The sequence below is a fragment of the Microchirus variegatus genome, assembly GCF_963457635.1.
Source record: "Microchirus variegatus genome assembly, chromosome: 5".
In the NCBI taxonomy this organism is placed as follows: Eukaryota; Metazoa; Chordata; class Actinopteri; order Pleuronectiformes; family Soleidae; genus Microchirus; species Microchirus variegatus.
In genome coordinates this window covers 10,945,454-10,971,845 of record NC_139806.1, presented here as the reverse complement: position 1 = coordinate 10,971,845, position 26,392 = coordinate 10,945,454, and the positions used below count along the sequence as shown (strand labels likewise).

At 42.1% G+C, this 26,392-nt stretch overlaps 3 protein-coding genes across 3 annotated transcripts; 2 read left to right on the top strand and 1 right to left on the bottom strand.

Moving 5' to 3' along the window:
- Positions 1 to 3,194: 3,194 nt before the first annotated feature.
- Positions 3,195 to 9,104, top strand: angptl1b (angiopoietin-like 1b; the record flags this gene model as incomplete). The annotated part of the gene is made up of 4 exons (XM_083889386.1): positions 3,195 to 3,996; positions 5,069 to 5,262; positions 7,106 to 7,376; positions 8,917 to 9,104. The coding sequence occupies 4 exons, from the start codon at positions 3,195 to 3,197 to the stop codon at positions 9,102 to 9,104; spliced, it is 1,455 nt and encodes a 484-aa protein (XP_083745512.1).
- A 6,112-nt stretch (positions 9,105 to 15,216) lies between these two features.
- Positions 15,217 to 19,011, top strand: tada1 (transcriptional adaptor 1; the record flags this gene model as incomplete). The annotated part of the gene is made up of 8 exons (XM_083889389.1): positions 15,217 to 15,290; positions 16,327 to 16,418; positions 16,629 to 16,694; positions 16,896 to 16,990; positions 17,099 to 17,311; positions 17,666 to 17,817; positions 17,918 to 18,074; positions 18,676 to 19,011. The coding sequence occupies 8 exons, from the start codon at positions 15,217 to 15,219 to the stop codon at positions 18,826 to 18,828; spliced, it is 1,002 nt and encodes a 333-aa protein (XP_083745515.1). The 3' UTR covers positions 18,829 to 19,011.
- Positions 19,012 to 20,427: 1,416 nt separating this feature from the next.
- Positions 20,428 to 22,528, bottom strand: LOC310927121 (transcription factor Jun-like). The gene has a single exon (XM_083889388.1). It carries the CDS (start codon positions 22,210 to 22,212, stop codon positions 21,199 to 21,201), a length of 1,014 nt encoding a protein of 337 aa, XP_083745514.1. The 5' UTR covers positions 22,213 to 22,528; the 3' UTR covers positions 20,428 to 21,198.
- Positions 22,529 to 26,392: the final 3,864 nt, after the last annotated feature.

The window sequence follows — 26,392 nt, the reverse complement described above, 5'->3', positions numbered from 1 at the left end:
AAAATGTCTGCTGCGATTGACTTGATAAAGAGCAGCAGGGTGTGAACGGCGGACATAAACCCGGTGGTCATAACTACAGATGAGATTCACAGCTCTGGCCCGAGGAGCCTCTACGTAAACACTGTCACTGCTGTCAGTTCAGGGCCTGCGAGATTCATACTTTGGGCTTGGACACGTCCAGACGGGCCAGTTGCTGAGTTGCTATTGAAGGCAAAGACCTGTGATTAGAAAAAGTACAAAGCAAAAGTGCTCTCTGGGTAATAATAATAACCAAACTGACAGAGCCAAAGTGTCTATGAGCTCTGACACATGGCCCATTTTCCTTAAAGGGCTTTTTTGCCTTGGCTCTCAGATGGTTTATAATCTGTGACAAAACTGTATACAGTATATTAAAAGTAGTATACAAACTCCCCGGGAGCGGTTTAAAAAAAAAATATTTCAGTGAAGTTCATGAAAAATCACCGTTGGCTCACTGTGCGACATGAAAACACAAGACTCGATGTTTTGTGCTCCCCTTGAGACGAGCATGTTTTCCTCTACAAATGATAAAAGAGCATTATTATTCTGCCACAGCAGCAGTTTGAGCTTAGGTAATGCTCTTGGATCCGTCTCATTAACTGTGGTCAGTGCAACTCAACATCAAGAGCTGACCACAGGAATGAGTCAAAGCCCATGCTGTCTCTGTCTTGGACTCGTTCACATCTGTTAAAATCCTCACTGGGTCGCTTTTGATGACCTCTGATAGTGAAGTGGCTCATATTGGGTTCCCGTCAGAGGCGTTTGGACGAAGGTAACTCAACCTCCTTGGCCACATCCATTTGACTTCTGCTTGGATTTGGCTCAACAGGCCAAAATCTGCCTGCAGTCGACTCAGCAGAGGCCCCACATCCACGTGCCAAACCTTGCTATTGACTGTGTTGGACGGAGGGATCATTCACTTAGCATATTTGAACGTCGGCCGCTCCGGCTTCGCTCGTTGTGCTGTCAGTAAGATTGAAACGCGAGCTCTGCTTCCAAAAATAGACTCCAGAAAACATTACTCATAAATTAAGGATTCCTGCTCCCACTTCTGCTCCTTAAATAAATCAATGTATTTTATCTGCCCCCCATATATAAATGCTGTGTCTGTAGCTGTCGAGCAGAAACGTCTGCTGTCACTGTGCTCATTCAAGTGGACGCTGTCCCATTAAAGTGATGTATTAAATTAGCCAATTAATTTTTATTGTCTACAAAATATGTTTTCCATCAAAACTTTGTGACTTCAGTTTTGGTTTTTTTTCAAATTCAAGCCACTGAGAAGTACAAAAGGAAGGTTTATCAGAGATCAGCAGAAACACATCTCAGCACTTGCACACACACACACACACACACACACACACACACACACACACACACACACACACACACACACACACACACACACACCCACCCACCCAGACACCTGATACATGAGTGGTAGGGGACTTAATGAAAGACAAGCTCTGAGGGAATGCACAGGGAATTTGTGTAACAATAACACATTTGTGGTGGGTGGGTGACACTGCACACAAATGAACCAGCCAGGGGCAGGACTGTCTGCGGTGCTCGTTTTCAGTGTCATTGCTCACTCACGTCAGTAAGTAAGAGTCTGTTTTGTGTTTTGAGAGAAAAGCTCTTCACGCTTTTGTTTTGCAGGCTATACTGAATATATATTGGATACGTGAACTTTACAATGTACTCCCATGAAAATGCAGTGCAACAAAAACACTCCAAGCCAATTAAGTCTATAGTGACACACATCACAATCCAATTTAAACATCAAACTTAAAGTAATCCTGCATCATCATCATCCATCACCGTCTGATTTTTAGCCTGTTAATGTGCGAACATCTGCTTATTTGCAAAATGAAGCTGCACATTATTATTTGTTTTTCATGTCTTTTTGTCATCCTCTGGAAGCCATTATGTTGTAGCAAAAACATCCACTAGTTTGAAATATTTCCATGTGCACATCAGTGGTGGACCACTGACTATCATGGGCCATTTCGGGGTTCACATATTCAGTAGGATCCAATAGAGCTGGGATGTTGGAAAGCTCGAGCAGAATAAACCAATGCATTTTTTTGTTTTTGAAAGGAATTTGCTCGCAGTGAGTGAAATACATCAATATAACCCCAGATTTAAAGGGGTCATATTCTACACAATCAACTTTTTAATCAATTTAATACTTCTGGAGGTCCTATGAGTAGGCAAAGAGCGAAAAAGGATGACTCAGTCATGTTTTTGTGGTCCGCCTCAGTCTAAGTGCAGGAGATAAAACACGCAAAGTTCACTTCCGTACTCATTGTTAAGTCACAATGTATTGACATCGGAGCTCCGCTTTGTCCCTAAAAAACGCGAGAGTGCAGACGAGGGCAATAGTATTCGGAAGAGCGGAAGTGCAGCACAGAGTTCTACACAAACTTCCAGCCTCAGAGGATTCACGAATCCAGTGGATTAATTTTATATATGACAATGGCAATGTGCCGGCTAGAGTCGGCAAATGATGGCTTTTCCAAATGCTAACTGCTGTTAGCTGCTGGCACCTCAGTGACGCTGACGTAGTTTCCTGTTTCTCATTTGCATTTAAAGAGACAGGCACTCAAAACAGAGCGTTCTGAACAGGGCTGTTTTGGCAGGGTGATGGAACTGCTGTGGTGCTTCATCCTTATGGTATTTTGACCAAAGCATGTCACAGACATGTTCATTAGGACACCAGGGAACTAGGTTAACTTGGAGAAATAGGGTATAATATGAGTCCTTTAAAGGCGCCATATGTAAGAATGTGGACAGTTACTACGCTCAAATTCAAAATACTGAGGTCTTTCAGGTTTCGTTTTCTCCGTCATTGTAGCTCAGGCGTAACTGGCAACCCGTGGGTTGCTCGGCAGCTGAGACTTTACTGACTGCTCCAGTAGGTGGCGCCACATGCCAAAACATGATTTCAAAACATAAACATGATTTGCAGTCAGCAAAATAATTTTTTTAATGCAAATATTTTGGTTGTACTGTTGTTCTTGAGTTCAGTATGTGATATACTATATGATATTATTTCTGAGTCTCTGTGACATTTTTATGGCCAGTTGCTTTAGATTTATTACATAATGCACCTTTAAAGTAAAATGACCTGTTTTTATAGATCTGCAACTTTTTTGGTGAAAAGGAAAGGAAGAACCATGGGACCTGGAACATGGATCTTATTTGTCCTGCTTTGCTTGGCCCTCTGGAGCAACAGCCACGCCGCCACCAAGAACCCCATTCTCTCAAGGATACGAAGGGCTCCAGAGGCAAATGAAGAAAACAAAAAGTGCTCTTACACCTTCCTGGTCCCTGAACAGAAGATCACAGGCCCCATTTGTGCTGCTCGGGGTTATTCCACCGATAAAGACCGAGTGACGCGCCTGGAGGTCGCTGCAGTGCGAGACCTTCTTTCAAAGCAGCGTCGCGAGATGGAGACTTTGAAACTGGTGGTGGATGTGGACGGTAACTTGGTAAACGAGATGAAGTTATTAAGGAAAGAGAGCAGGAACATGAACTCCAGGGTGACCCAGCTCTACATGCAGCTGCTGCATGAGATCATCAGGAAGAGGGATAACTCGCTGGAGCTCGCGCAGCTGGAGACGCGTATCCTCAACGCCACCAGTGAGTCACTACGTCTGGCCTCCAGGTACAGAGAGCTGGAGGGCAAATACGCCGTCCTGTCTGCAGTGGTGAACAACCAGTCTGTGCTGATCGGAGCCCTGGAGGAGCGCTGTATGCAGGTGTACAGCCGTAGACATGAGCACTCACCAGTGGGACCTCCACTGGTGCAGGTGGTGCCTGAAAACATCCCTGTCAATGTGCCACGCTTTACCAATGAGATCCAGAGAGACAACGGTCGAGGGTTCGCCAGGGAGAGGGGCTCTCGCTCCGGGCCGTCGCCCACGAGTGTGACCCTGGAGGCCCAGAAACCTCCTCAGAGAAACTTCAGCACTGAAGGTGAGTGCGTTCCGAAACCATCCAAGCATCCAATTCTTCATTTTAGCTATTCCTTGATTCTGTGGCAAACATCCAAAACAGTCAGTTTAAGTGGGGAACTGTCTTGACTGCAGGCCTACGATAACATTCTGTAGATTTGAATACAGCTACAGGTGTGGGCCTAATTTCTAAAAAAGATTTGCAAATTCAGCTAGAATTTGGCTCCCTGCTCAACAGAAAGAACACAAGGCAGAGTGGAAATAAAAATGTTGTAACGTCTGAACTGAAGCAAAGCAAAGCAAAGATTTTTGCTCATCAACAGAAATTCCTGACACATTTAGATTGGCCTTGCCAAAGAATAATAAAGTGAGTAGGATTTCAGTACAGCTGTGTCGGAAAATAATCCCCTCTCCTGAATATAATCCTCTACTGTTCCATTGCATGCGAGATGTGGACAAATCCCAGGCTGCCATGATATAAGCTCCTGCATGCGCTTCTGGTAAAACTCATGTCACGAATGAGCACCTTTCCATTATTACATTAATAGCTGGGAGCTTAGGAGAGTGACTGCTCGCACTTTGAATAAACTCAGTGCTACATGTGCATGTAATTAAGATTCTCGCAATGGGAATTACCTTTTCCTTACCACTTAAACATTGGGTAATGAGATATTTAAATTTTATGTTTTGACCTCATGCGATTTCTCTGTCATCGAAAAAAAAGTAACCCCCGTTTTCCTGTTCTGCTCTGTGAGGACACAGCAAACAAGTGTTTCTTTGTGGACCGAGATAAATGTGTTTTCTATTAGTGCGTCTGACGATGTGGTTTTATTCTTGTTTGCTAGTCTTTTCCTGCTTATTTAACCCTCTGTCAGACTGTTTGTTCAACATGTAAAATCATGGCACTGGTTGTAGTCGTCCCTGTCCTCTGGCAACCAAAATCTGACTGTATGACTATAGATATATGCTTTGGAAAAGAAAACATAAGGATTTTCAGCAACATTAAAACATCCAATGGCAGACCCAAATGGCAGAAACTTGGAACACATTCACGTAACTGTTGCGACCACCTGACATGTTGTGCGTTCTCTCAGGTCCGTTTAGAGACTGTCTGGACGCGCAGGAAGCCGGCCACAGCACCAGCGGCATGTACCTGATCCGACCGGATGAAGCAGAGCGACCGGTGCAGGTGTGGTGTGAACAGGACATCGACAACGGAGGCTGGACCATCATCCAGACCAGAAAAGATGGATCTGTTAACTTCTTCAGGAACTGGGAAAATTACAAGGTGATGATGAAGGACACCTCTCCTCTCTCTCTCACACACTCTTTCTCTTTCCTGTCTTTGGCCAAATACTTGGCCAAGCAGTGGTTCTCAGACTTTTTCATACAAAAGTAGCACCTGAGAAAATATTGAGCTCACCAAGTGGCACCATTATCAATTTACTCCCAATTAGATAATTTGCTCTCTCATCATCCTCCTCTTCCTCACATATACACTACCGTTCAAAAGTTTGGGGTCCCCTATACAATTTTTTGTGGCGTTTTCCATTAAAAGTCACACCTTTATTCATCAAAAGAGATGCAAAATGAATTGAAAAATATAGTGAAGACATTGACAAGATTAGAAATAATGATTTTTATTCAAAATAATAACAAGGATTTTCTAATCATCCAATAGCCTTCTAACGCGATTAGCAAACACAATGTACCATTAGAACACTGGAGAGATGGTTGCTGGAAATGGGCCTCTATACACCTTGTACATATTCCATTGAAAACCAGACGTTTGCAGCTAGAATAGTCGTTTACCACATTAACAATGTATAGAGTGTGTTTCTGATTCATTTAATGTTATATTCATTGAAAAAAGTGCCTTTCCTTCAAAAATAAGGACATTTCTAAGTGACCCCAAACTTTTGAACAGTAGTGTCTAGAGCATTGGTTCTGAAAGTGCGGCCCGCAATGAATTACAGTTGATAGTTTTAATCCAGGAACTACTAAGCTTGTTAAATGTTTATTGGACATTACTGGATACAGACCAATAAGTGTTAACTGCAATCTGGTCATTATAATTATTACAAATGGGATTTCTTTCAGTTTTTTTCCCCGTTTTTTTTTCCTTTGGCGGTCCTCAGTCCAATGTCGGGTTCCTAAATTGGCCCTCAGGTATCAAATCTTTGAGAACCCCTGGTCTAGAGTCTTTGGGACTGCATACGCTGCTTGTATACTTGTGTGTCTTCACTGACAGTAAAACGTAACATCAGCAGCACTGCTTGTTTGGTTAGAGATTCCCATCATGAAAGACTAGATGGCCCACGAGGAAGGTTTGTGCCACAGCTCAATCTGCAGGCTTTTCACTCCAAAAACACTGCTACTATGGTGCCTTCCTGGATGGATGGATGGCTGGATGGCTGGCTGCTCTCGCACCATATAGAGCCTCTTCTGTCATCAAAGCTCTGTGAGAGTGAGATGGAGTATATCACTGCTGGCAGCCTCAGCAATCCACTGTTCCATTCGGCCTGGCCAGGCCTGTGCGTGTGTAACTGGAAGCTAAATGCCCTCCTCAGCAATGAGCTCTGCCACAAAGTCACCACATTTGCACACACACACACAGCACTAAAAAGGAGGCCCCGGACCAAAAACCCTACATCATTCATCATCTGCTGGCTCACTCCACTAATCCACAATCACAAACCTCAGCCTCCTCTACCAAGAGAAGTGTTTTGGAGGCACATGGCCAGATGTAGATTGCTCAAGGTTATTTAACGCGAGCGCCCATTCCAGTTTAAATCCAAGATATCTGCGGGGATCGCATGATGAACCGGTGCTGTGAAGAAGGCTGCTGCACAAACTCTACGACATGTCCTTCCTCGGAATGTCAAAGACAGAGGGGCATTGTTTCCCTTCATGTACTTTTCTTTTGAAGTTTTTCCTAACAACAGAACCATGAGCACCAACGTCATCAAACAGAAAATCCTCATCTGCTCTGTGCGCGGCACCGCAGCGTCTTCCACAGTTACTAAACAATTCTCGTGTTTCCAAACACCCAAGGCTACCGCATAACAAACAGTGTGCGCTATTTTCTGTAATTTTTTCTATAACCTTCCTTTTAATCTTCTTTGACTCAGAGCGGCTTTGGGAACATAGATGGCGAGTACTGGCTCGGCCTGCAAACCATCTACGGCTTGGGGAGGCAGGGTGACTACAAGCTGCTGGTGGAGCTGGAGGACTGGATGGGCAAAAAGGTCTACGCTCAGTACAGCAGCTTCCACCTGGAGCCGCCGGGCGAGGACTACCGCCTGCGACTGGGCACCTACATGGGCAACGCCGGGGACTCGCTCAGCAGCCACAACGGCAAACAGTTCACCACTCTGGATCGAGACAAGGATGCCTTCTCAGGTAGAAGAACACAGGGTTCCTTTGTGCTCCGTCAGCATCCTTTGAAGTGTGCCATGTTTTTTTTTTTTTCTTTAATAAAAATATTACGCCTCTCTTGAACCTTGGAGTAATAAGGTTGTACCTGTGATCCGAGTGGTTTTACAGACATACATCCCCGCTGACGTGTCCACACCCACTTATTAAAAGTGTCATTGAGTAAAGCGCTCTCCTGAGCGGCTGCGGCTGAGGAGGTAGAGCAGGTAGTCCACTCATCAGAGAGTTGCTTGTTTCATCCCGGCTCCTTCAGTCTACTCGCCAAAGTGTCGTTGGACACGACGCTAAACCTCAAATTAACGGCAGTGTGTGAATGATGTGCGATAGGAAAAAAAAAGTGACGCATGGAGTAGATGTTCTGTACGTGAATGGTTGTCAAGACTTGAGGAGATCTTTAGACAGTAGACCATTTATGTCAGGGCTATTCAACTAAAATTTCCGGAGGGCCAGCTTTTCGGAAGGCTGTTCAGCCAGTGGGCCAATCAACCCCTGTACTACTATTGTGTGTTGCATGTACAGTAAACGGATACAAATAGATAAAAAAAAATTAGTTTTGTGCTAAAAAGGTTAAGTAACAAAACCACCAACATTCGGGTACAATACAATTTGCGTATATAGTGCAAAAAGGTTACAGTTACAGTACCACCAACATTTGTGTAGAGCAGTCACAACTGCCTCTTTCAAAATTAGAGGTAACAATATAAACGACATAAAGGTGCAATGGCCACAAAAGGCTATTTTTGCAGAAATATAAGTAACAGTACCAATAATATTCAGGTACAACTGCTACAGTTGGTTTTTAATGCAAAACATAAATGTTACAATGTTACAGTACCAACAAAACACAGGTACTGCTACAGTTGGCTCAGAGTGATATATTCTGGTACATACATAGGCTGCCTAGAATTATATGTACTAGTATTTGTCAAAAATGGACGCAAAGTATCACAAAGTGTCGCAAAGTGCCAGAAATAGTCGAAGCTACGGTTTTATTGGCTTTTTAATAATACATTCATTATTTATGGGTTATTGGGCCACGGGCCGGTCCAAATTGCTTGAAGGGCCGGATCTGGCCCCCGGGCCTTAAGTTGAATAGCCTTGATTTATATTAACTGTTATATTAAATGTTTTGTGAGAAAAATGCAATGTGATATGGCGCAATTGGAGCATATACCACAGAAAATGAAGAAGTAGAAACAAACAAATCAGATGTCCTTACCCTCTTTTTAGTCATAATGTAGGCATGAAACGATGAGCTTCCCCTGTTTCAAAAACCAGCACCTGCTATACTTATGAGTTCCGATCACAAACACTGTGTGAAATAGTAACTTTGTGCAAACATTTGCCTCGTGTTTCACCAAAAAAAGTGACACGAAAACCAAAATTCAGAGTTGGAGAGTCACCATATGCCATGAAACATCAAAACATAATAGGTTGAATTTTGCTTGTGTCCTTTGTTTCAGTCTGTGAAAAACTAACTCATCATCTTCCTCTTCTTCGACAACAGGTAACTGTGCCCATTTCCATAAAGGAGGTTGGTGGTACAACGCTTGCGGCCAAGCCAACCTTAACGGTGTTTGGTACAACGGCGGCGTTTACCGCAGCAAGTTCCAAGATGGGATCTTCTGGGCGGACTATGGTGGAGGCTTCTACTCCATGAAATCTGTCCGCATGATGATCAGGCCCATCGACTGAGCCTGACCACGTAAAGCTAGGCTGGTCCACAGGCAGCACTATAGACGCCATCTTGAATCTCATTCTTGACTGTTTGTCAACAGCAATCGAATGATTTGAGATAAAAGAAGCAGCACAGAATGGAAAAATGAACATGGTCAGCGGCGACTTGAAATGTCCCCAATGTCAATGACTGTTGTCCTCGTTGTCCTTTATCTCTTTGTAGATGTACAGAGTTTGAAATACTGTATTACTGCTATTTATAGTAAGACATAAAACCCCATTAACCACCACATATGTATCATCGTGGGGGGGGGGGCGGTTAAAATTTAATGCCATCATTGAGCAGTTTAATAATCCAAGAAACCAATGTTTTCCTCATCATCGCATCCTCAGAGGGTTATTGAATTTATCATAGCTACCTCGCTAGGTTAAACATCTGAGGAAACACTTTTATGGTGTTTAACTTGAGACGTACTGGGAGCTGTAACTATATCATTTTATTTAGGATCCTTCCCAAAAAAAAAACCTCCCAAGGAAAGTACTTTAGGTACATTTGATTAATGGTTATATATACATTATATGTAAGTTTATACGAGTATCTTAAAAATTGATGTACCAGAAACGTTAATTTATGTGCCCAGTGAACATATCATAACAGTGAAAAGGGACTCATTTCCTCTGCTGTGTATACATGACAATTATTCTCAAAGTGCGTTTTTAAATTGCTCTTAATGTTTTTTTCATTAGGCCATTGATTACATTTCAATGTGACTCTAAAAAAAAAAGGAGTCATGTTTTGTTTCGAGTGGTTTTTAAGCATGAAAACTATGCCAGGGCCGAGCGTGTTGAGAGTTATAGGCACTGGGGCAGACAACGAGAAACACATTGCTGAAAGCCAGACAGGATGGAGAGAGAGAGAAAAAGTAAAGAAAAGAGAGGAGAGGAGATGAAACTGGGATGGAATCGGGCCAAATTTCCAAACTTATTTTCTCCCCCCCTCTTACTTTTAAATACAGAGACATTTACATTCTTTCCACGCAGAGGTGTATGATTTCATTAAAAAAAAAAAGTTCACTGACAAAATCATGGATCCCTGCACTCGCCGTGATCGCGGATATAAAATTGATTCAGCGTCCTTTCGGGGAAACCTCTGCAGCTTGAGGCGAGAGGAGCTGCTTTGAACAACTACATCTTTTCCTCACACACACACACACACACATGCAGAAACACACATAAAAGACCAGCAGCCTTTGGTCTCTGAGTTAAAATAGACTTATAAACTGCTTTTTCCCCCCCCCTTATTGACCACAATATCCCTCACACCCATCTCTTTAACAAATGTTTAGAGCTGTATGAAGCACAGAGGCTGGACAGACTCAGCTGGACACGGAATGGACATGTAAAAAAAAAAAGCTTCCAATTAAAAAAATGACGTTATAATGCTAAAATTAAAACAGCAGTATAAACTGAAACATGCTGCATGTGTCACAAAACACAATTCATCGCTGATTTAGACCCTTCACGTGACTTGTAAGTGACTCGTCTGTGTTCTTTTCCGTCTCGTGGGCGTGAGTCATGCCAATTAAATGTTGTTGTTTTGAACAGATACTCGTAAGTCCTCATGAAGTTGTCGACTGTGTTGGAAATCTCAAGAAACGTCCCTGGCTGTGTGTGTGTGTTTCGTGTAAGAAGGACATCTCTTTTCAAGTGGTAAAACAACTCTGTGGTTCACAGGGTTAGAGTTATTCCACGTATAAATGCAGAAATGTATGTCTTTAGTTCTCTCAACAACTGCTCGTGTCTTCGAGTCGACTGCGAAGCGTTTTTGTGAAATCCCATCGCCTTTTTTCCTGACGATACAGGGCACAATAGCATCCCTTATCTGTGCTCATGCTTGCACTACTTGGATTTGTACTTTTAAGTATAGTTTGGGAAAGTCATTTCCTACCGAGACTAAAATCCGATGATTGATACCAGAGTCAGCGGGCGGCTTGTTTGCATTAACATAAAGACTCAGACAAGCAGAGCCAGCAGCTGAGGCTCGGCCCAAGGTTTTCAACAAATCGACAAAACAAACCCAGCAGCTCACCTCACTTCACCTTAGTCCTTGTTTCATCTTTATGGGAAATGGAATATCTTCTTCAATGCATATCCCTCTAAAACCACAGATTTGGACAAAAACAGTGAGCTTTGGGTCATTTTTACATAGATTTTCCTTAAACTTCCTCAATCAGAGAGAAAGTATTCTGATTTTAATTTAGATTTATTTTTCTTAAAAAGTGCAACATGATGTGCACATATGAGAGCAGCTATAGCGGACGTCGACACACTATTTAATCAGTGTGTATAGATGAAAAGGTGAAGAACTTCAGCTGGTTGAGAACCTTTTATTTTCCTTAAAGCTGCAGTGTGTAACTTTTAAATGTTAACAAATGTCACTTACATTCAAACCATTGTCAAACTAGAAAAGCACTCAAAGAGCGCAGACCTCCACCAATGTAGACATCATCCGAATCCACCAGTGACTTTTCGAGTTATGTTGCTAACAGACAAACAAATAAACAAACAAACTCCGGCGAAAACATAAACCTCCTTGGCAGAGGTCAATTAGTTCAGACAATGCTCTTTAAAGGTGCCATATGTAAGAATGTGGCCAAAAACAGTTACTACATTCAAATTCAAAATACAGAGGTCTTTTAGGTTTCGTTCCCTAACGTAACTGGCAACCCGTGGTTGCTCGGCAGCTGAGACTCTACCGACTGCAATGATTGGTAGACGGCGGTAGGTGATTTCAAAACATAAACATGATTTGCAGTCTGCAAAAGATGTTTTAATGCAAATATTTTGGCCGTACTGTTGTTGTTGGTGAGTTCAGTTTGTTATATTAACATTATTCCTGAGTCTGACTCTGTGACATATTAGGAGGATTTTATGGCCAGTTGCTTTATATTTATTACATAATGCACCTTTAAGTCTATCAGCTCCACACAACAAAGTATCTGTTGACGTTCCCACACTGCACATGGGAAGTGATCTGTGTCAAGACAGTTGAAGTAGTTTGATACCCCCCACCCACCCCTGCACTGCTGGTGTATACACACAAATGCTCCCTCAGTCATAGTATTGGTGGAGCCCGTTTTGTGGATGCTCTGTTCGTTCTGTCCTCCTCCGTTGACCACTGACTGAACAGCAACACAGGAGCAATTCATGAAAAAAAGCACCTTTCCCTCACACATTTCAGCAACTTTTGCTGAACGTGATGAGTCTAATTTTAACTCATTTTATCTCAGCTGGGCCCAGAGATAGACCCATGATTGTAACGGGCCACCGTCCTGTTACAAACCTGCCACTCAGAGGCTGGTGCTAACCAGCCCACAGGCTGCCACTGTGGGATACTGCAACCCAAATCTTCCAATAACTCTGCCCTGCACACACTGAGCCGTTCATGTTTTAAACAGCGTCATGGGAGCATGGAAATGCATCATTAGCCCACAGAAACCGACTTCTATGCAGTCAGACATTGGAACAGTGAGGGTGACATCCTCTGCCCGAGGGGACCACACTGTGGCGTGCACCACCACGGACACCAGGCCAGACTGGGGGATGGCAACGTGGTCCTCGAGAGGCCTTCGAGGTGAATGCTCTCTTTGTTCGAGCGAAGCGTTGCTCTCTATGCCTTTTCACCGCGTTTTTGGGAAAAGCCGATCCCACAGTTTGTTGTTGTTTGCTAAAAGACATCAGCGGTTGAGGGAAATGTCGGTGAGCGTCATTTATTTGCCCGCAAAACTCGGTCAGTGTCAACCAGCCAATCAACAGACAGGAAGTAAGGCTGTTTTCTTTGAAAATACGCAACCATGACTAATTCTTGCCCCAACTGGGAGAGTTAAACAGCGCCATAATGAAGTCCATTCGTAAGTGCTCTTTTGATTTAAAGCTTAGCAGACACTTGTTTATAAAGGATGACCAATTGGAGGGGTCTGGGAAAGCTCACAGCGCAGATAGCTTCACTTTCCACTCCCCCTTATGAGTTGAATGACATTTTATTCAGCTGTGAAGCACCAAAGCAAGAGTGCTGAGATTGTGAAAATTAGATTTATTTTAACAACCTTTTTCCTCCCAAGAGACAAGTCAGTCTAAGCCCTGAGAGCAACCCAGAGATAACAAACAAAGGGCCATCTGGGCCACGACGTTCAGCTGCTAATAACAGACATCTAGTCTGTTAAATACTGACCGATAATTCTGATGGGTCTTATTGTTCGTGTGGTTGGAATAAAATGCTTATTTGTTCTAGACTCAAACCCGTTACATGGTCTCGTGTGACCTCAGAAGAACACTGTGGAGTCAGCATTAGTCACTCGACTGGAGGACCCACTAACAGTCAGTCTACACTAGTATTAACTGTATACGTCCTGGATATACGACTCCACTTACCGTGATGAATAGCATGAGTCAATGAGGTCTGTTTTAAGGGCTTCACGACCGCCCGGAGTGAGCGAGCGTAAGGAGCTATCGCTCGGACTGCTCCACTGTTTTTACACCATTGTTAAAACAGCGAGAAACATCAGGGCCTCCCACTCTAAACTGGCTCAAAAGAGACGAGAGGACAACAGAACGAACCACAGAAATATTTTACATCCATTGCAGACTGCAAACAACCCCTGCAGTTTACAGAGCACTAATGCTGGCCCCGTCCTTCAGCTGCAGACGGACAATAAAGTGGAAACAATAAAACGGTTACAGGGGGGAAATACGTCGCCGCAAGAAATGAAAAGAATAGAGTAGAGAAAATACAAACAGAAAACGGTGGCTCAAAAAACATATTTTAATTCTTAAACAAGATACTCACGGCTGGATGTGTTCCAATAACAATTGCACTGAATGAAGCTGGTGACTCCATCAACACTGTCCATTGACAGAACAGGAAATACAGTGTCTGAGCTCTTCATTTAGCAGTGGTCTGTTTTAGCTGCTGCATTTTTAAGTGGCAGCAGATGTGCGAGACTTTTAAAATTGGGCAGCGATTGCAGCGGTTTAAAATAGGATGTGATATGGTTTTTTTTTAATGACAGCTTTGTCCAATTTCAAACTTCTCTACGATTCCGGCTGCTGGTTTTGTAATGGAAGGTGGTTTTTAGAGACATTTCTGGTGTTTGTCTTGTCTTGAACTTGTTGGAAGATCAAATCAGCACTTGTGTTATCTATTATTCATTCCTGGTGCTGGGATTTAATCCTCCCATGCTCTTTTATAACTCATTTCTTCTTGGGTCACATTCTTGGCCTTGATAGGACTCATTCATCAAGTTACATCAACCCGACAACAGCTTAACTTTTGACACATTAGCTCAGGCAATGGAGATTTGCCATATCACAATAGAACTTACAGAAGGTTACTACACTTAGGGGGTAAAATCACACTTGTATAATGTGTGTGTATGCTTTAATAAAGTTTACAGAACTGTAAATTGAACCTCGATGTTAGGGTTTGTAGAACTGAAAAAACAGATACCACAGTGCCATCTAGTGGCTGAGTAGTTATACTGCATTTCATGCTTGAACAAACGCCTTTATTATCATTTCAGCTATTGTATTGAATTTTATTGCTCCTTATATTTCCTCAGGAAATCCAGGAAATTTTCCTGTATTGACATTATATTATCTTATTATTTCCTCAATTGATTCCATCTCTTGTGATGATGATTCCAAACCAATGATATTGTTTACTTTCACATGTGACATTAAGACATTAGATTTACCTGTTTGGAGCTTTGAGAGAGGGTGAAAATCCTGATGGATTAGGGATTAAGGATGATAATGAGGGGGATTCGACTTTGTGAAGAAAGTCTTCGAACATGTTTGCGTAGCCTAAAGGAAAGTATTATTTTCAGAAGACACTTAATTTAATAGATTTTATACTTCATATCTTCCAAGTCTAAAGTTTCTTAACGTATAAATATAGTTGTCTACGTGTCATGTGACCTGCTGATTCCAAAACCGACGCTAAATACTAGTTTTCTGGTTCTCTTTTTACGTGCTGTTTGTTGCAACTGTAGTGTGTTCAATAAAGTTTGAATAGACAAAAAAAGGCGACTTGGTGTCGCCGGCTGATGACGTCAGTGTATGGGTTTACGTTATGGCGGCTCATGCTAGCGAGCTTGAGGTTGCAAAGAAAAACCTCACAGATGCAATTGGAGAGAATGTCAAACAGTAAGAAAAAGCGTGTCTTTGTACATGTCCTTTACCCGACGTTGTTTAATGAATGTGTTTGTTGGTTTTTCGTCAAAGTGCATCATTATTTACGCAGTAACTCGCCTGCGAGGGTCTGTGAACGTTTCCAGTGTCCACTCGCTTCTCTTCTGTTAAAGTGTGTTCTCGTGGGAGAGGTGATACACAAACCGTGTGTATTTTGTACAATAGAGTTGTTTTAAATTGTGTTGTGGTCTTGTACGAAAACAGTTTGAAGAGGTGGACAAGTGTACATTCTTTTTGCGTCAGTCTTAGACGATGGTTTACTGGGAGAGGGATCCCGCCCCTCTTCCTAAGTTTGATCCCACTTTTTCCCCGTTAAAATGTTTTTTATTTACCTGTCAGTGTCTAAGCTCTTCAATTGAGCTATATAAATAGTAGTGTCTTGACCATATAGATGTGTGTGTATGTAAAAAGTTGTAAAATGTCCTTTTTTGCTTTCAAAAATGAGATAAAGGTTTCTCAGATATCTCAGATATGTTGTAAAGCATTGGTTGTCAAAGTGCGGCCCGCAAGCCAATGGCGGCCCGCAGGAACGTTTCTGGTGGCCTGCAATTAATTACAGTTGATAGTTTTAACCCAGGAGCTACAAAGCTTGTTAAATGTTTATTGGACAATACTGGATACAGACCAATAAGTGTAAACTGTAGAACTGCAATCTGGTCATTAAAATTATTACAAATGGGATTTCTTTCTGGTCCTCAGTCCAATGTTGGGTTCCTAAATTGGCCCTCAGGTATCACAACTTTGAGAACCCTTGCTGTAAAGGGTGATTAGATTCTCTACGGTTATTCAAACCTGATTTGACACACGTTTTCACAACAGTAAGATCAGCACACAACTGAGAACCAGCTTCTTGTACATCATTTACTCAACATACTATTGAGGAGGCGATGACGAGTGAAGGTTGCAGTGTCTGTAGCATACACTTATTTTTGAAAATGATTGTCACATATTCTGTTGTTGACGTTTGGTCATTTGTTTTCCCTCCGTGCAGTTACTGGGCCAACCTGAAACTATGGTTCAAACAGAAGATCAGTAAAGAGGAGTTTGACGTTGAGGCCCGTCGTCTATTGGCACAGGAGAATGGTAAGTAGTCTGGAAATTCTTCATTCATATTGTTTTAAATGGGGTTTGTGCGTATGTATGTTCTCCCTCTGTGTGCATGGGTTTTCTCTGGGTTCACCGTTTTCCTCCCACAGTCCAAAAACATGCAGATTTGTTGTTTAAGTTGTAGGAGATGAATGAATGAATGAAAACTGTCACTTATGTTGTATTTATTTCGTCTTTTCTCCGCAGTTCATGTTCACAATGATTTTCTCCTGGCCATTCTCACGCGCTGCCAGATCATTGTCTCCACACCAGGTAATACTATTTCATGATCTAGTGTCTCTGTTCGCTGCATATGAGATTTATTTTTAAATCACACATTTTCAAACAAACCACATCATGAATACACCTAAAAAGAGTAAAAGTAAATGTTTACTGTTCAAGAACAAGAAAAAAAACAAAAAATAGTTTTAAGGAAAATGTTTTTTAAGTGTTGTTTTCATTTTTGTCCACTAGAGGGCACTGGGCCATTACAGTGGCAGGGTGGCTCTGCATCAAAACCTGGCAAACCAAAAGGGAAGAAGAAATGTTCCTCGAGACAGAAATTTGATGTAAGTACTATAAAATGGCCAATTTACCCAAACAGCACTTTGGTATTTTATATTTAAAAAAAAAGTTGTATTGAATATTGAGATGTCTGAGTGTATGACTTCTTCCAGCATCGGTTCCAGCCTCAGAACCCGCTGAGTGCCGCCCAGCCCTTCAGTCCACGAGAGGCAGGAGGTGAGGAGGAGGAGCTGCGTCTCAGTGCTCACACTCTGCTGCTGCCCACACGAGGTCAGCTTGAGGCCCGGATGATGGTGACTGCATTTGAGCTGGGCTTGGACAACATAACGGACGATGCCGTCGGCACCATGGTCTACGCTGTTGAGGTGTGTGGGAACCTGTCTACAGGATATTGCGCGACAGTCTGTTGTTAAAGTGTTTGAACCACCCTGAAAATACTTTTTATATGTATTGTTTGGCGGACATACTTTAGAATTTGTTCATGGTAGACCTATCTCTGTCCTTCGACTTCCTGTTAGGAAGGAACATTCCCATATAAACCTTTTAACAGGGGAAAAGGGAAGTAGATGTATTAAAGCTATGGAAGTAGATGTACAGGGCAGGATGTGTGAGGATTAAATGACTGGAGAGCTTGATCTTCTTCACCACTTTGCATGTATAATTGATTGCTGTGTTTGCAGATTGGGCAACGCTTTACATACAGCTATGATTTATTTCAGCACCACCTAAAAGATGTCCTGACCGCTGTCATAACCAGGAGGAAGGCATACCGCTTACGGGACGGTCATTTTCCTTATGCGTTTGGCAGTGATGTCACGCCGCAGCCTTATCTGAAAAACAGCCTGGCAGCTTACCAAAGTGTTACAGAATGGTACTTCACTCTTTCTAGTTGATATATTTTATACTATATACTGTAAAGTGTATATTCGATAAGTGTTTATAACCGTTTTTTTGGCAATTATTTCCTGCAGTCCCCCTCCTAGTGCTTCCCTCCACACTGGTCCAACGCCTCAAGTATCACCAGATGAGGCTGAGCAACAAGCTGTTCACTTGTTGGCTTGTTCCGCTGACAGTCTTCCTGCACCCCTTTCTCCCATCAACTTGTTTGATCTCCTCGAGGCTTTACAGGTAAGATAAATGTCCCCAGTGCCTTATATAACTGCAAGAAGTTAAATAATACGTCATCATTATAATAACCTGAATCATTTAGACAGGTTATTTGGAAGAAAAGAAGGTCAAGGGCATTGTTATAACTCATAACTGAGCATTGATGAATGCACTGAGCTGTGGATTTGGGTCAGGAACTAAAATGTGAATCTGTTTTCCAGCTTGTGTGCATTATACCATTTTCAAGCCATAATTTGGATATGATGGATTCAATTGGAGATATAGTAATTCAGCTAATAATTACTTATCCCACTTAAGGAATATATGCTATTTTAAATCTTTAGTGACACAATTATTAATCCTAAATATTATCAGTAGTTGCTTCCCTTGTCTGTGGGGGAAACTACATTGAGATTTGATCTTAAAAATATGGACTTTCTCAAGCAAGTTCAGCTGCCGTTATTTACACTATTGTAGATAAGATGACCTTGCAAAAATGACTGACTTTGTTTCTGTGACCTTGTATTTTACAATTTGCTCCAATTTACGTCCTTGCTACTCAAGGTAAATATTGAAATTAGTTGTCACGGTTAAATACATGTATAACACTTGTGTGCTGTAGGTTCACCATGGTGTGATGCCCTCCCACACCATGTACGCCCTCAACATGGAGCGCATCCTGTCACGGCTGTGGCACCCCAGCCACGAAGAACTGGAGCAAGACCACGTTCACCGGCAACGCCTGGCTGCTAAAGAAGGCGTGTTTGTGAGCTGAGAGCTAACGGGACTGTAGCTCTCAACTTAACATACCATCAGGAAGAAGACAAAAAAAGTGTATCGTCAAAACTGAAATTGACTTGCTACAGTGTGTTTAAAAATGGAAATTATTTTATTTTCACAGATAACAGCAAGATTAAAGGAGAATAGTTGCACATTGTGGGAAGTCGGTTCAGGCTAATGGGCATTAGCTGGCAGCATGTGTTGCCCATCAGCCATTTTGGCAGTTGACGAGGATGAAAATGAGGATCTGATTGTGTGGATGATAATATTAGTGTTTCAATTTAGAGCAGCTACAAGCATTGGACAAGGAAAAACAAGGCCCAGGTTGCGCTGTGTGTGTGCGCACGATTCAGCATGTTCATATTGTTGGATGTGCACCACAACTGCTCATAAGAACCACCTGCAAGAAAAGGTAACGTGTCACGTAACACTGGTGTTTTTATTTAAGGTGGAAGTTTCTACCTCGATGGGAATAATACAATGATTTCTACAGACCAATAAGAATGATTTAACGACGGATTAAGTCCTTAGCCTTAACAGGATCCAGAAATTTAATTCAAGCACTTCTTATATCCGTTCCTATAATGTTTTTACAGGAAAAGCACAGGTGTTGCAGATAATATTAATGACAACTGAGACAGTGAGCCAGCCATGACGGAGGAAAGCTAAAAGAAAGTAAGAACTCGGCGACTGTTAAACAATTTGGGGGCAGATATCTGCCATTTTTGTGCTAGATAATGCAATTGCGGTTTGAATTGTGATTTCTAATTTAGTAAAAATCAAGGTTGAGTTCAATATTCATTCATTAAAATGTTATTGCGCATTACCACTACTAAGGAAAGTAGACACAAAAATATGATTGCAATATTTGCAGCCTTTGCCGTTCACTAAATACGCTGTGTCGAAATGTGATTTGGATTATAAATATAATTGATTAACTCTTCAGGACTAAACTCAGCCATCGTTAATGATTATTTTTTTTTACACCTGCGCCTATCCTCGTGTGACCTGTCAAAATGGCTGCCATGAAACAGGCCCATTAACCTTGGATCATTTGATTTGGATCAGTTCAGACTGCTCAGTAACTCGGTGTTGGTGGTCGCACACCTTCCAACTCGTTTAAGTTCAGGTTAAAATGTGTATAAATTTGTATCTTTTTCTACAAAGCTCGTTTGTATTTTTTATTTTACAGATAGTACTTAGTGAAATGAATAAAGTACGTCTTGTTTTCTACGAAAATATCTCCACAGGCTCTCCATCTTCTCAATCTGTGTTCTAAAATCCACTCTCCAAGACCATGTCTGGCTTTTCTTTCATCTGTTTCTTCTTTTGGGAGTCTCCAGCAGCTGTAGTGGGAGGACAGTCGCTCAGGACCCTTCTGCCTTATTTGGTTATGTGTGGCTCACTTCCGGCACCTCGCTGTCCAATGAGAGGCCGCGTAGCTCCACCAGACGTTGCTCTGGTGACTCAATATCCCGTCCGCCCATTTCCCTCAATAACAAACACTCCAATAAAAGAAAAAAGGAAAAAGGGAGACTGTGTTGAATTATCTGACCGTACACCTCCCTCTCCCCAAGTACTGACGCATCACTCGTGTCCAACATGTTTATTTGTTTTTTGACATATTTACAGTCTAAGTGCTCCAAAAAAATACAGCGTACAAATATTATTACAAAGTGTTATTTCAGGTTCAACATTAGTTACACCTATATGAACACAAGGGTTAAGAAAGTAAGGCGGTTTCCTTTTCTTTTTTTTTATGTCAGTAAACTCTACACACACACCTGTATAGTCCGTGCGTAAAAAAGAAAAGGTGTGGAACTGTTTTAAAGTGTTACATCGCTGGTGGGATACTCGGTGCTTGTCTCACATCTATGTGCATACATTGACAACATGTTATTATCATAATAAACGTGATAATAGTGGCAGATTTCCAGCACGTGGACCCGGTTCACTGTTTTTCTCCAGTTGTTCCCACACAAGCTCAGAGAGTCCAGTCACGATGATGGAAGACTGTGGGGCGGATGAAGAGGACACCTGCCCCTTTTTTGTTTCCTTGGCTGAAGACAACATACATTTTGTCGTTTTGGAGGGGGTGGGAATAAGAAAAGAGACAAAAGTCATATGAAAAAGGTGGCAAATGTTTCCTCTGAGCGTCCTTGCAATAAGTTTCATGGCCTCCATTCCTTTTTATTTCATTATATTGACCTATATTGCGTGTATCTTTGTCACCACACAGCCTGAGCAGATAATTTGGTGGAAACATTACATGAGAGTCTTTTTTTTTTTTTTTTTAAAGGCCAATTTAAGCTGCATTTGGTCCCCAAGAAATGTCCCTTGGTTATTTTTTATTGTTCCTCCCTTTCTAGTAAGCTTGGAGCTGCTGCGTCAAAATGAGCTGGCAGCCGCTGTTGACGTGGTCCATGACCTTTTGTTTGAGGAGAGCCAGTTCGTCACGGAGCACATTGGCGGAGGAAACCAACTCTGTGTTTTGGTTCTTCAGGTTTTTGACCCTGTCCTCCAGCCGGGAGATCCTCTCCAGCTTCCTTTTCCGGCACTTGGACGCGGCCACCCTGTTCCGCATGCGCTTCCTCTCCGCCTTGATGCGCTCCTGGCTCTCCATGTTGATGGGGGAGAGTGGCGGAGTGTCGCCGGACATCATCTCGGGCACCGTCTGCGGCTCCTCTTTGAGGGAGTGTAGCCGCGAGTGCTGGCGCTGCTGCTGCGCCCCCGTCAGCTGGTGGTCCATGTGGTTGTGGGGCGGTGGTGGTGGTGGAGCCCCTGGGTAGCCCGTGGGTGGGTGCCTCTCGCCGGCAGGTGCACACGCGGGGCCTCCAGCTCGGTTAAACGAGCCCAGGTTGGTGTATTCAGGCGGCTCATTGCGCGGCGCGCAGCTGTAGGGAATCCCGCCGCCGCCCTCGGACGCAGCAGTGCCGGATGCTGCGCCGGTGGCGGCGGCGTTGCTGCTGCTGCTGCTGCTGCTCTGTGAGTCAGTGTGAACCACCGGGATCTGCTGCTGGTAGTGGAGCTCAGCCAAAGCCCTGACAAAGCCCTCGGCGAAGCCCTCCTGCTCGTCTGTGATATTCTTAGGACAGACGAACTGGGTGGGAGTTGGAGTCGTGAGTCCCGTGCAGGACTGGATGATCAGCCTCTCCAGCTCAGGCGAGGCCAGCTTCAGCAAACCCACGTCAGGGGACGTCAGGATGTCCATAGCCTTGGCGCCCAGCTGCGGTTTGAAGTGTTTCGGGTCGTTGAGGTTCAGAGTCATGGTCTGTTTCAGGGTTTTGGGGTTGAACCCAAACACCGCCGCTCCGTCATGCTGCGCGTTCGAAGCCTTCACGGCTTCGTCGTAGAAAGTCGCTTCCATTTTTCTGGACATAAAGTTTTTTTTTTTTTGAATCACCTTGAAGGAAATATGATGTCCCTTTTTTTTAAAGAAAAATAAAGAATTACGCGGTTCTGTGCCTCCAGATCTGTGAAGTGTCCTGTAATAGAGTCCGCCTATTGTTGAAGTTCAACTCACTTGACAACTTCAGTGTCCTGAGAAAACTTTTCTCCTATGACGCGCGCCGTCGCCAACAAACGTCGTCGTGGGTCCGCCGAGCCTCGGTGTTTTCACGCCTCAAATATCCTCATTTGATTTATCTTCGACCCTTAAAACAACAAGCGGCGCCGGAATAAAGGATAATACTTTCTATCACTTCCAACGTGGAGACGAACTTTATCCACCTCGAAGCTGCAGCGCCACTGAAAATAACAATGATGTCATTTCTACGAGCACTGATTGGCTCAAAGGGTCTTGGTGGGCGGGGAATGTCTAATGACATGCAGGTTGCTCTGACAACTGGCCATATCCACGCCCCCTTTCGCGATGGCTTATGGGATTAGGTAATGCAGACAGTGGAGCAATGTACCCTGGGATTACGTAGTGTTTTTGAATATTCAGTTACCCGCTCAATTATTAGTCACCCATCTTAAAACGAGGGCTTTACTTGAGCTTTGATTAACACGGAGCAGCTAATTCATTCATTATTTTGTATGGTGAGACGAAACGTGCCTTTATCGACGTTGATACAGCAGCACAGAGCGAGAAGAAAAATACAATACAAGATAAATAAGGATGGACGTTTAAAGTAAAGTAATATAATAAAAAAAGAGAGGAAAGCACATGAAAATGTGATTATTCTTTTATTAGCAAAATGAAAATATGAATAGCTACAAACAAAAACCTCAGCCTCAGCGTGCAGTGATTTCAAGTGATTTTGATAGATAGATAGATAGATAGATAGATAGATAGATAGATAGATAGATAGATAGATAGATAGATAGATAGATAGATAGATATTGTGGGTGATATAATCACCCACAATAGAACATAAAACAATCAGTGAGTTAATCATCCAATCAGGTCACAGTGAAAAAGGCAATATTATCTTAACATTATAATAATAATAATTTAAAAAAAAACAATATTTCAGAAGTTTTTATTGTTTTGTTTTTTTTGTCTTTTAATTGATTTTTATTTCTTCTTATATGTATTTCATTGCCTTATGTGAGCTTTTATGTATTTTATTTATTCTGTCTATTACTACGTACAGCACTTTGGTCCATGTCGTATATTAAGTTCACAATTTAAGAAAAAGAAAAAAAAAGCTAGTAAGTAAGGTAATATGTGCATTCTGTTATTTGTACATTTACTGTTAGTCCTGCTTGAAAATAATAGAAATTCAGAAGTACATTCAAGACCAGAGCTTCGTTCGTCACCAAAATGTAGTTCTGCAGGTATTGTATAGTTTGAAGTGCGCGTAAATGAGAATGTGCATTAGAGAAGAACAATACACTGACAATAAAAACTAATACATACAATAAATTACATCATTTGAATCCTATACATAACATTTAAACAGTGATGATGGCCAGGTGGCAGCTCATTTCAAAGCATTAAATCAGATACAGCACACACAGGTCTCTATAACTTTCATAGTTTACATATAGATGCCTACCTACCTTATATACCTAATATAAATATCTATTATATACTGTATATAAATACCATTTTCTAAGTATATATAGTTATTTAAACCATGCAAATAATTCTGAATGAAGCTCACTCTTGCAACCCACAGTAGTATAAAGAACTTGCGGTGTGGGGCTGTATGTGTAATGACTGAAAACATCTGAAATGCATATAGGGAACAAAAAAAAAAAAGAGAGCATCATAAATGTTCATCATTAAGGGACATTAGTCACAAGCCATTAGTCTTACATTTTCCCTTTAAACTCACACAGTCCTCCTGTGGATGATGGATGTCTGTGCACGTGCGCTCCCTGAGGTCTCATAGGTAAATGTCAGACTGGACTCATGATTGAAGGCTCTGTACAGCTGCAGTCCAGTCTGTGTGGCCTCCGCCATTGTATTATTCAACACGTTCTTCTCCTCCTCACGCCAACTATAAATAAGTGAACAGCCCCAGACAGCCTGAGACAATCAGAGCTGTCGGAGGGCAGTGCTCTTGAGACACCACGCTGTCCTCACAACACTCACTCAGGAGCATTTTACAAACACAGAATTTAGGATTTTCTTTCTTTCTTTCAAAATGTGTGTTTTACTTTGTTATTCTTATATTTACTGCCGTTATACTGTACAGTCCATACAGTAAGTCCTGTTCCCAATGGTCAGTAGAAAAATACTCTGCATTTGGAATATTAATGAAGTTTTCCTTGCAGCAAAACCATGCAACTACCATTCAAAGATCATTTATTCTTCCTTTGTTTGTCTCTTTCTTCATTAACTCTAGTATTTACACCAGTGTCGTTCCTGCTGTGTACATTTGACCCCAATTGAAAAGCTAGTGCGACAATACTCAAAATAATATTCTATTTTCCTTTCTTCAACTTGACTCTCTGTGTACACCTGTGTTCCTCGTATGTTCCTATTAAACTGTTGTTGTACACCAGTCAAGCTTCCTGTTCCTCTGTCAGCTTTTCCCCTCTGCCGGCCCTAACGAGGTCGTCTTAAGATAACAGTACTTTCCTCCTCCCCTGCATACAGGCCAGCTGTTTCCACCACATGCAGTTTTCTAATCAGGAGCTGGTCCTGCCAACCTCCCAACAGACCTGCTTTTGTTGAACAATGTCAAGACAGACCAACTTCCATGAAAAACACTGTCTCCCCCCACTGTCCACTCCATGAGAGCAAATCACACACAGTATGAAGCTGCATGCACGTTAGTCTATCAACAGAGAAAAGCTTTGATTACCTTCAGGCGTGGGTCACACACACACACACACACACACACACGAGAGGGACCGATGAGATTTCAAACCCTGTATGTGCAGTGTTTGTTGAAGACCACCTGTTTCTTCCTGTCCTGCTGTTTGGCTTTTTTTTCTCTGTACTCTCATTTGTGGTAAAAAAAAAAAAAAGAAGCTCACAACACAGCTCCACTTCCCTTAGATACCGCACACACACACGCACACACTTAAAACTAGACAGACAGGGCACATCAACACACAAGTTGAGGTAACACTGCATGACCTACAAAATGTTGTGAGTCTGGTGTCAAAGGTCATCACTGACTCTGATTGTTTTTTGTTGTTGTTGTTGGAAATAGGTTTACATTCATATTCTCTCAGATTATGAGAAGAAATTTTTCACAGAGAGACCTAACTATGAAATTTCCTTGTCCTCCTCCTTGTTTCGTGTTAAGGTCCGGCCGCGGGGGCGGGCCTGCAATGCCCACGCCACGCCTCTTTTTTACAGACGTCATTTCCTTTTCCTCCCTCTTCTCTAACCAAAACAACAATGGCGCGAAAGCAGCAGCTAAGGCAACCCGACAGCGTTTACTTTGGCTTTTTATTTGTTTATAACTCACATTACTTACTTATATACTAACTTTACCTACGCTAGGTTAACGACAGTTTATTCAACGCCTGTGTGTACATGTCACAGTTGAAAACAGTACGTAAGCTAACGTCAGCTTAGCTTACCAGAGTTGGATGTGACTCAGTAAGTTCACAGCTGGAGTATATGGCAAGACTTTTCTCACATTTAATCGCAAAGTCTGACTGTTTGAAATCAACAAAACTCCAGTTTCTGATATCTGCAACTCATTTTATGACGTCACTTTTGCCATTCATGTGTGAGGTATATATATATATATATATATATATATATAAACACTGTGTATATATATGTATATGTATATGTATATATATATGAATGTATATATATATATATGTATACTATTTTTAGTGCTTACTCTGTTGCTTATATTAAAGTATGTGACCGGGGTTAGATGTCATACTGACATTATTTGAGTTAATGTAGTTATTAATGAGTTCCCTACAATTAAAAATGAAAGTGTCCTCTACCAAAATTGTGTTATATACTGTATATAAATAATGTATGTATGTATATCATTTTTTTTTCTTTCTTCTCCTTAGCCCCATATGTCTGTGCTGCATGAGAACACAAAGCCAAAATTGATAGAGGGATCTCAAAATAAATTCCAGTGTCCTTTCTGTCCCAAAGAAGGCGAATACTGCAAGCTGGTCCC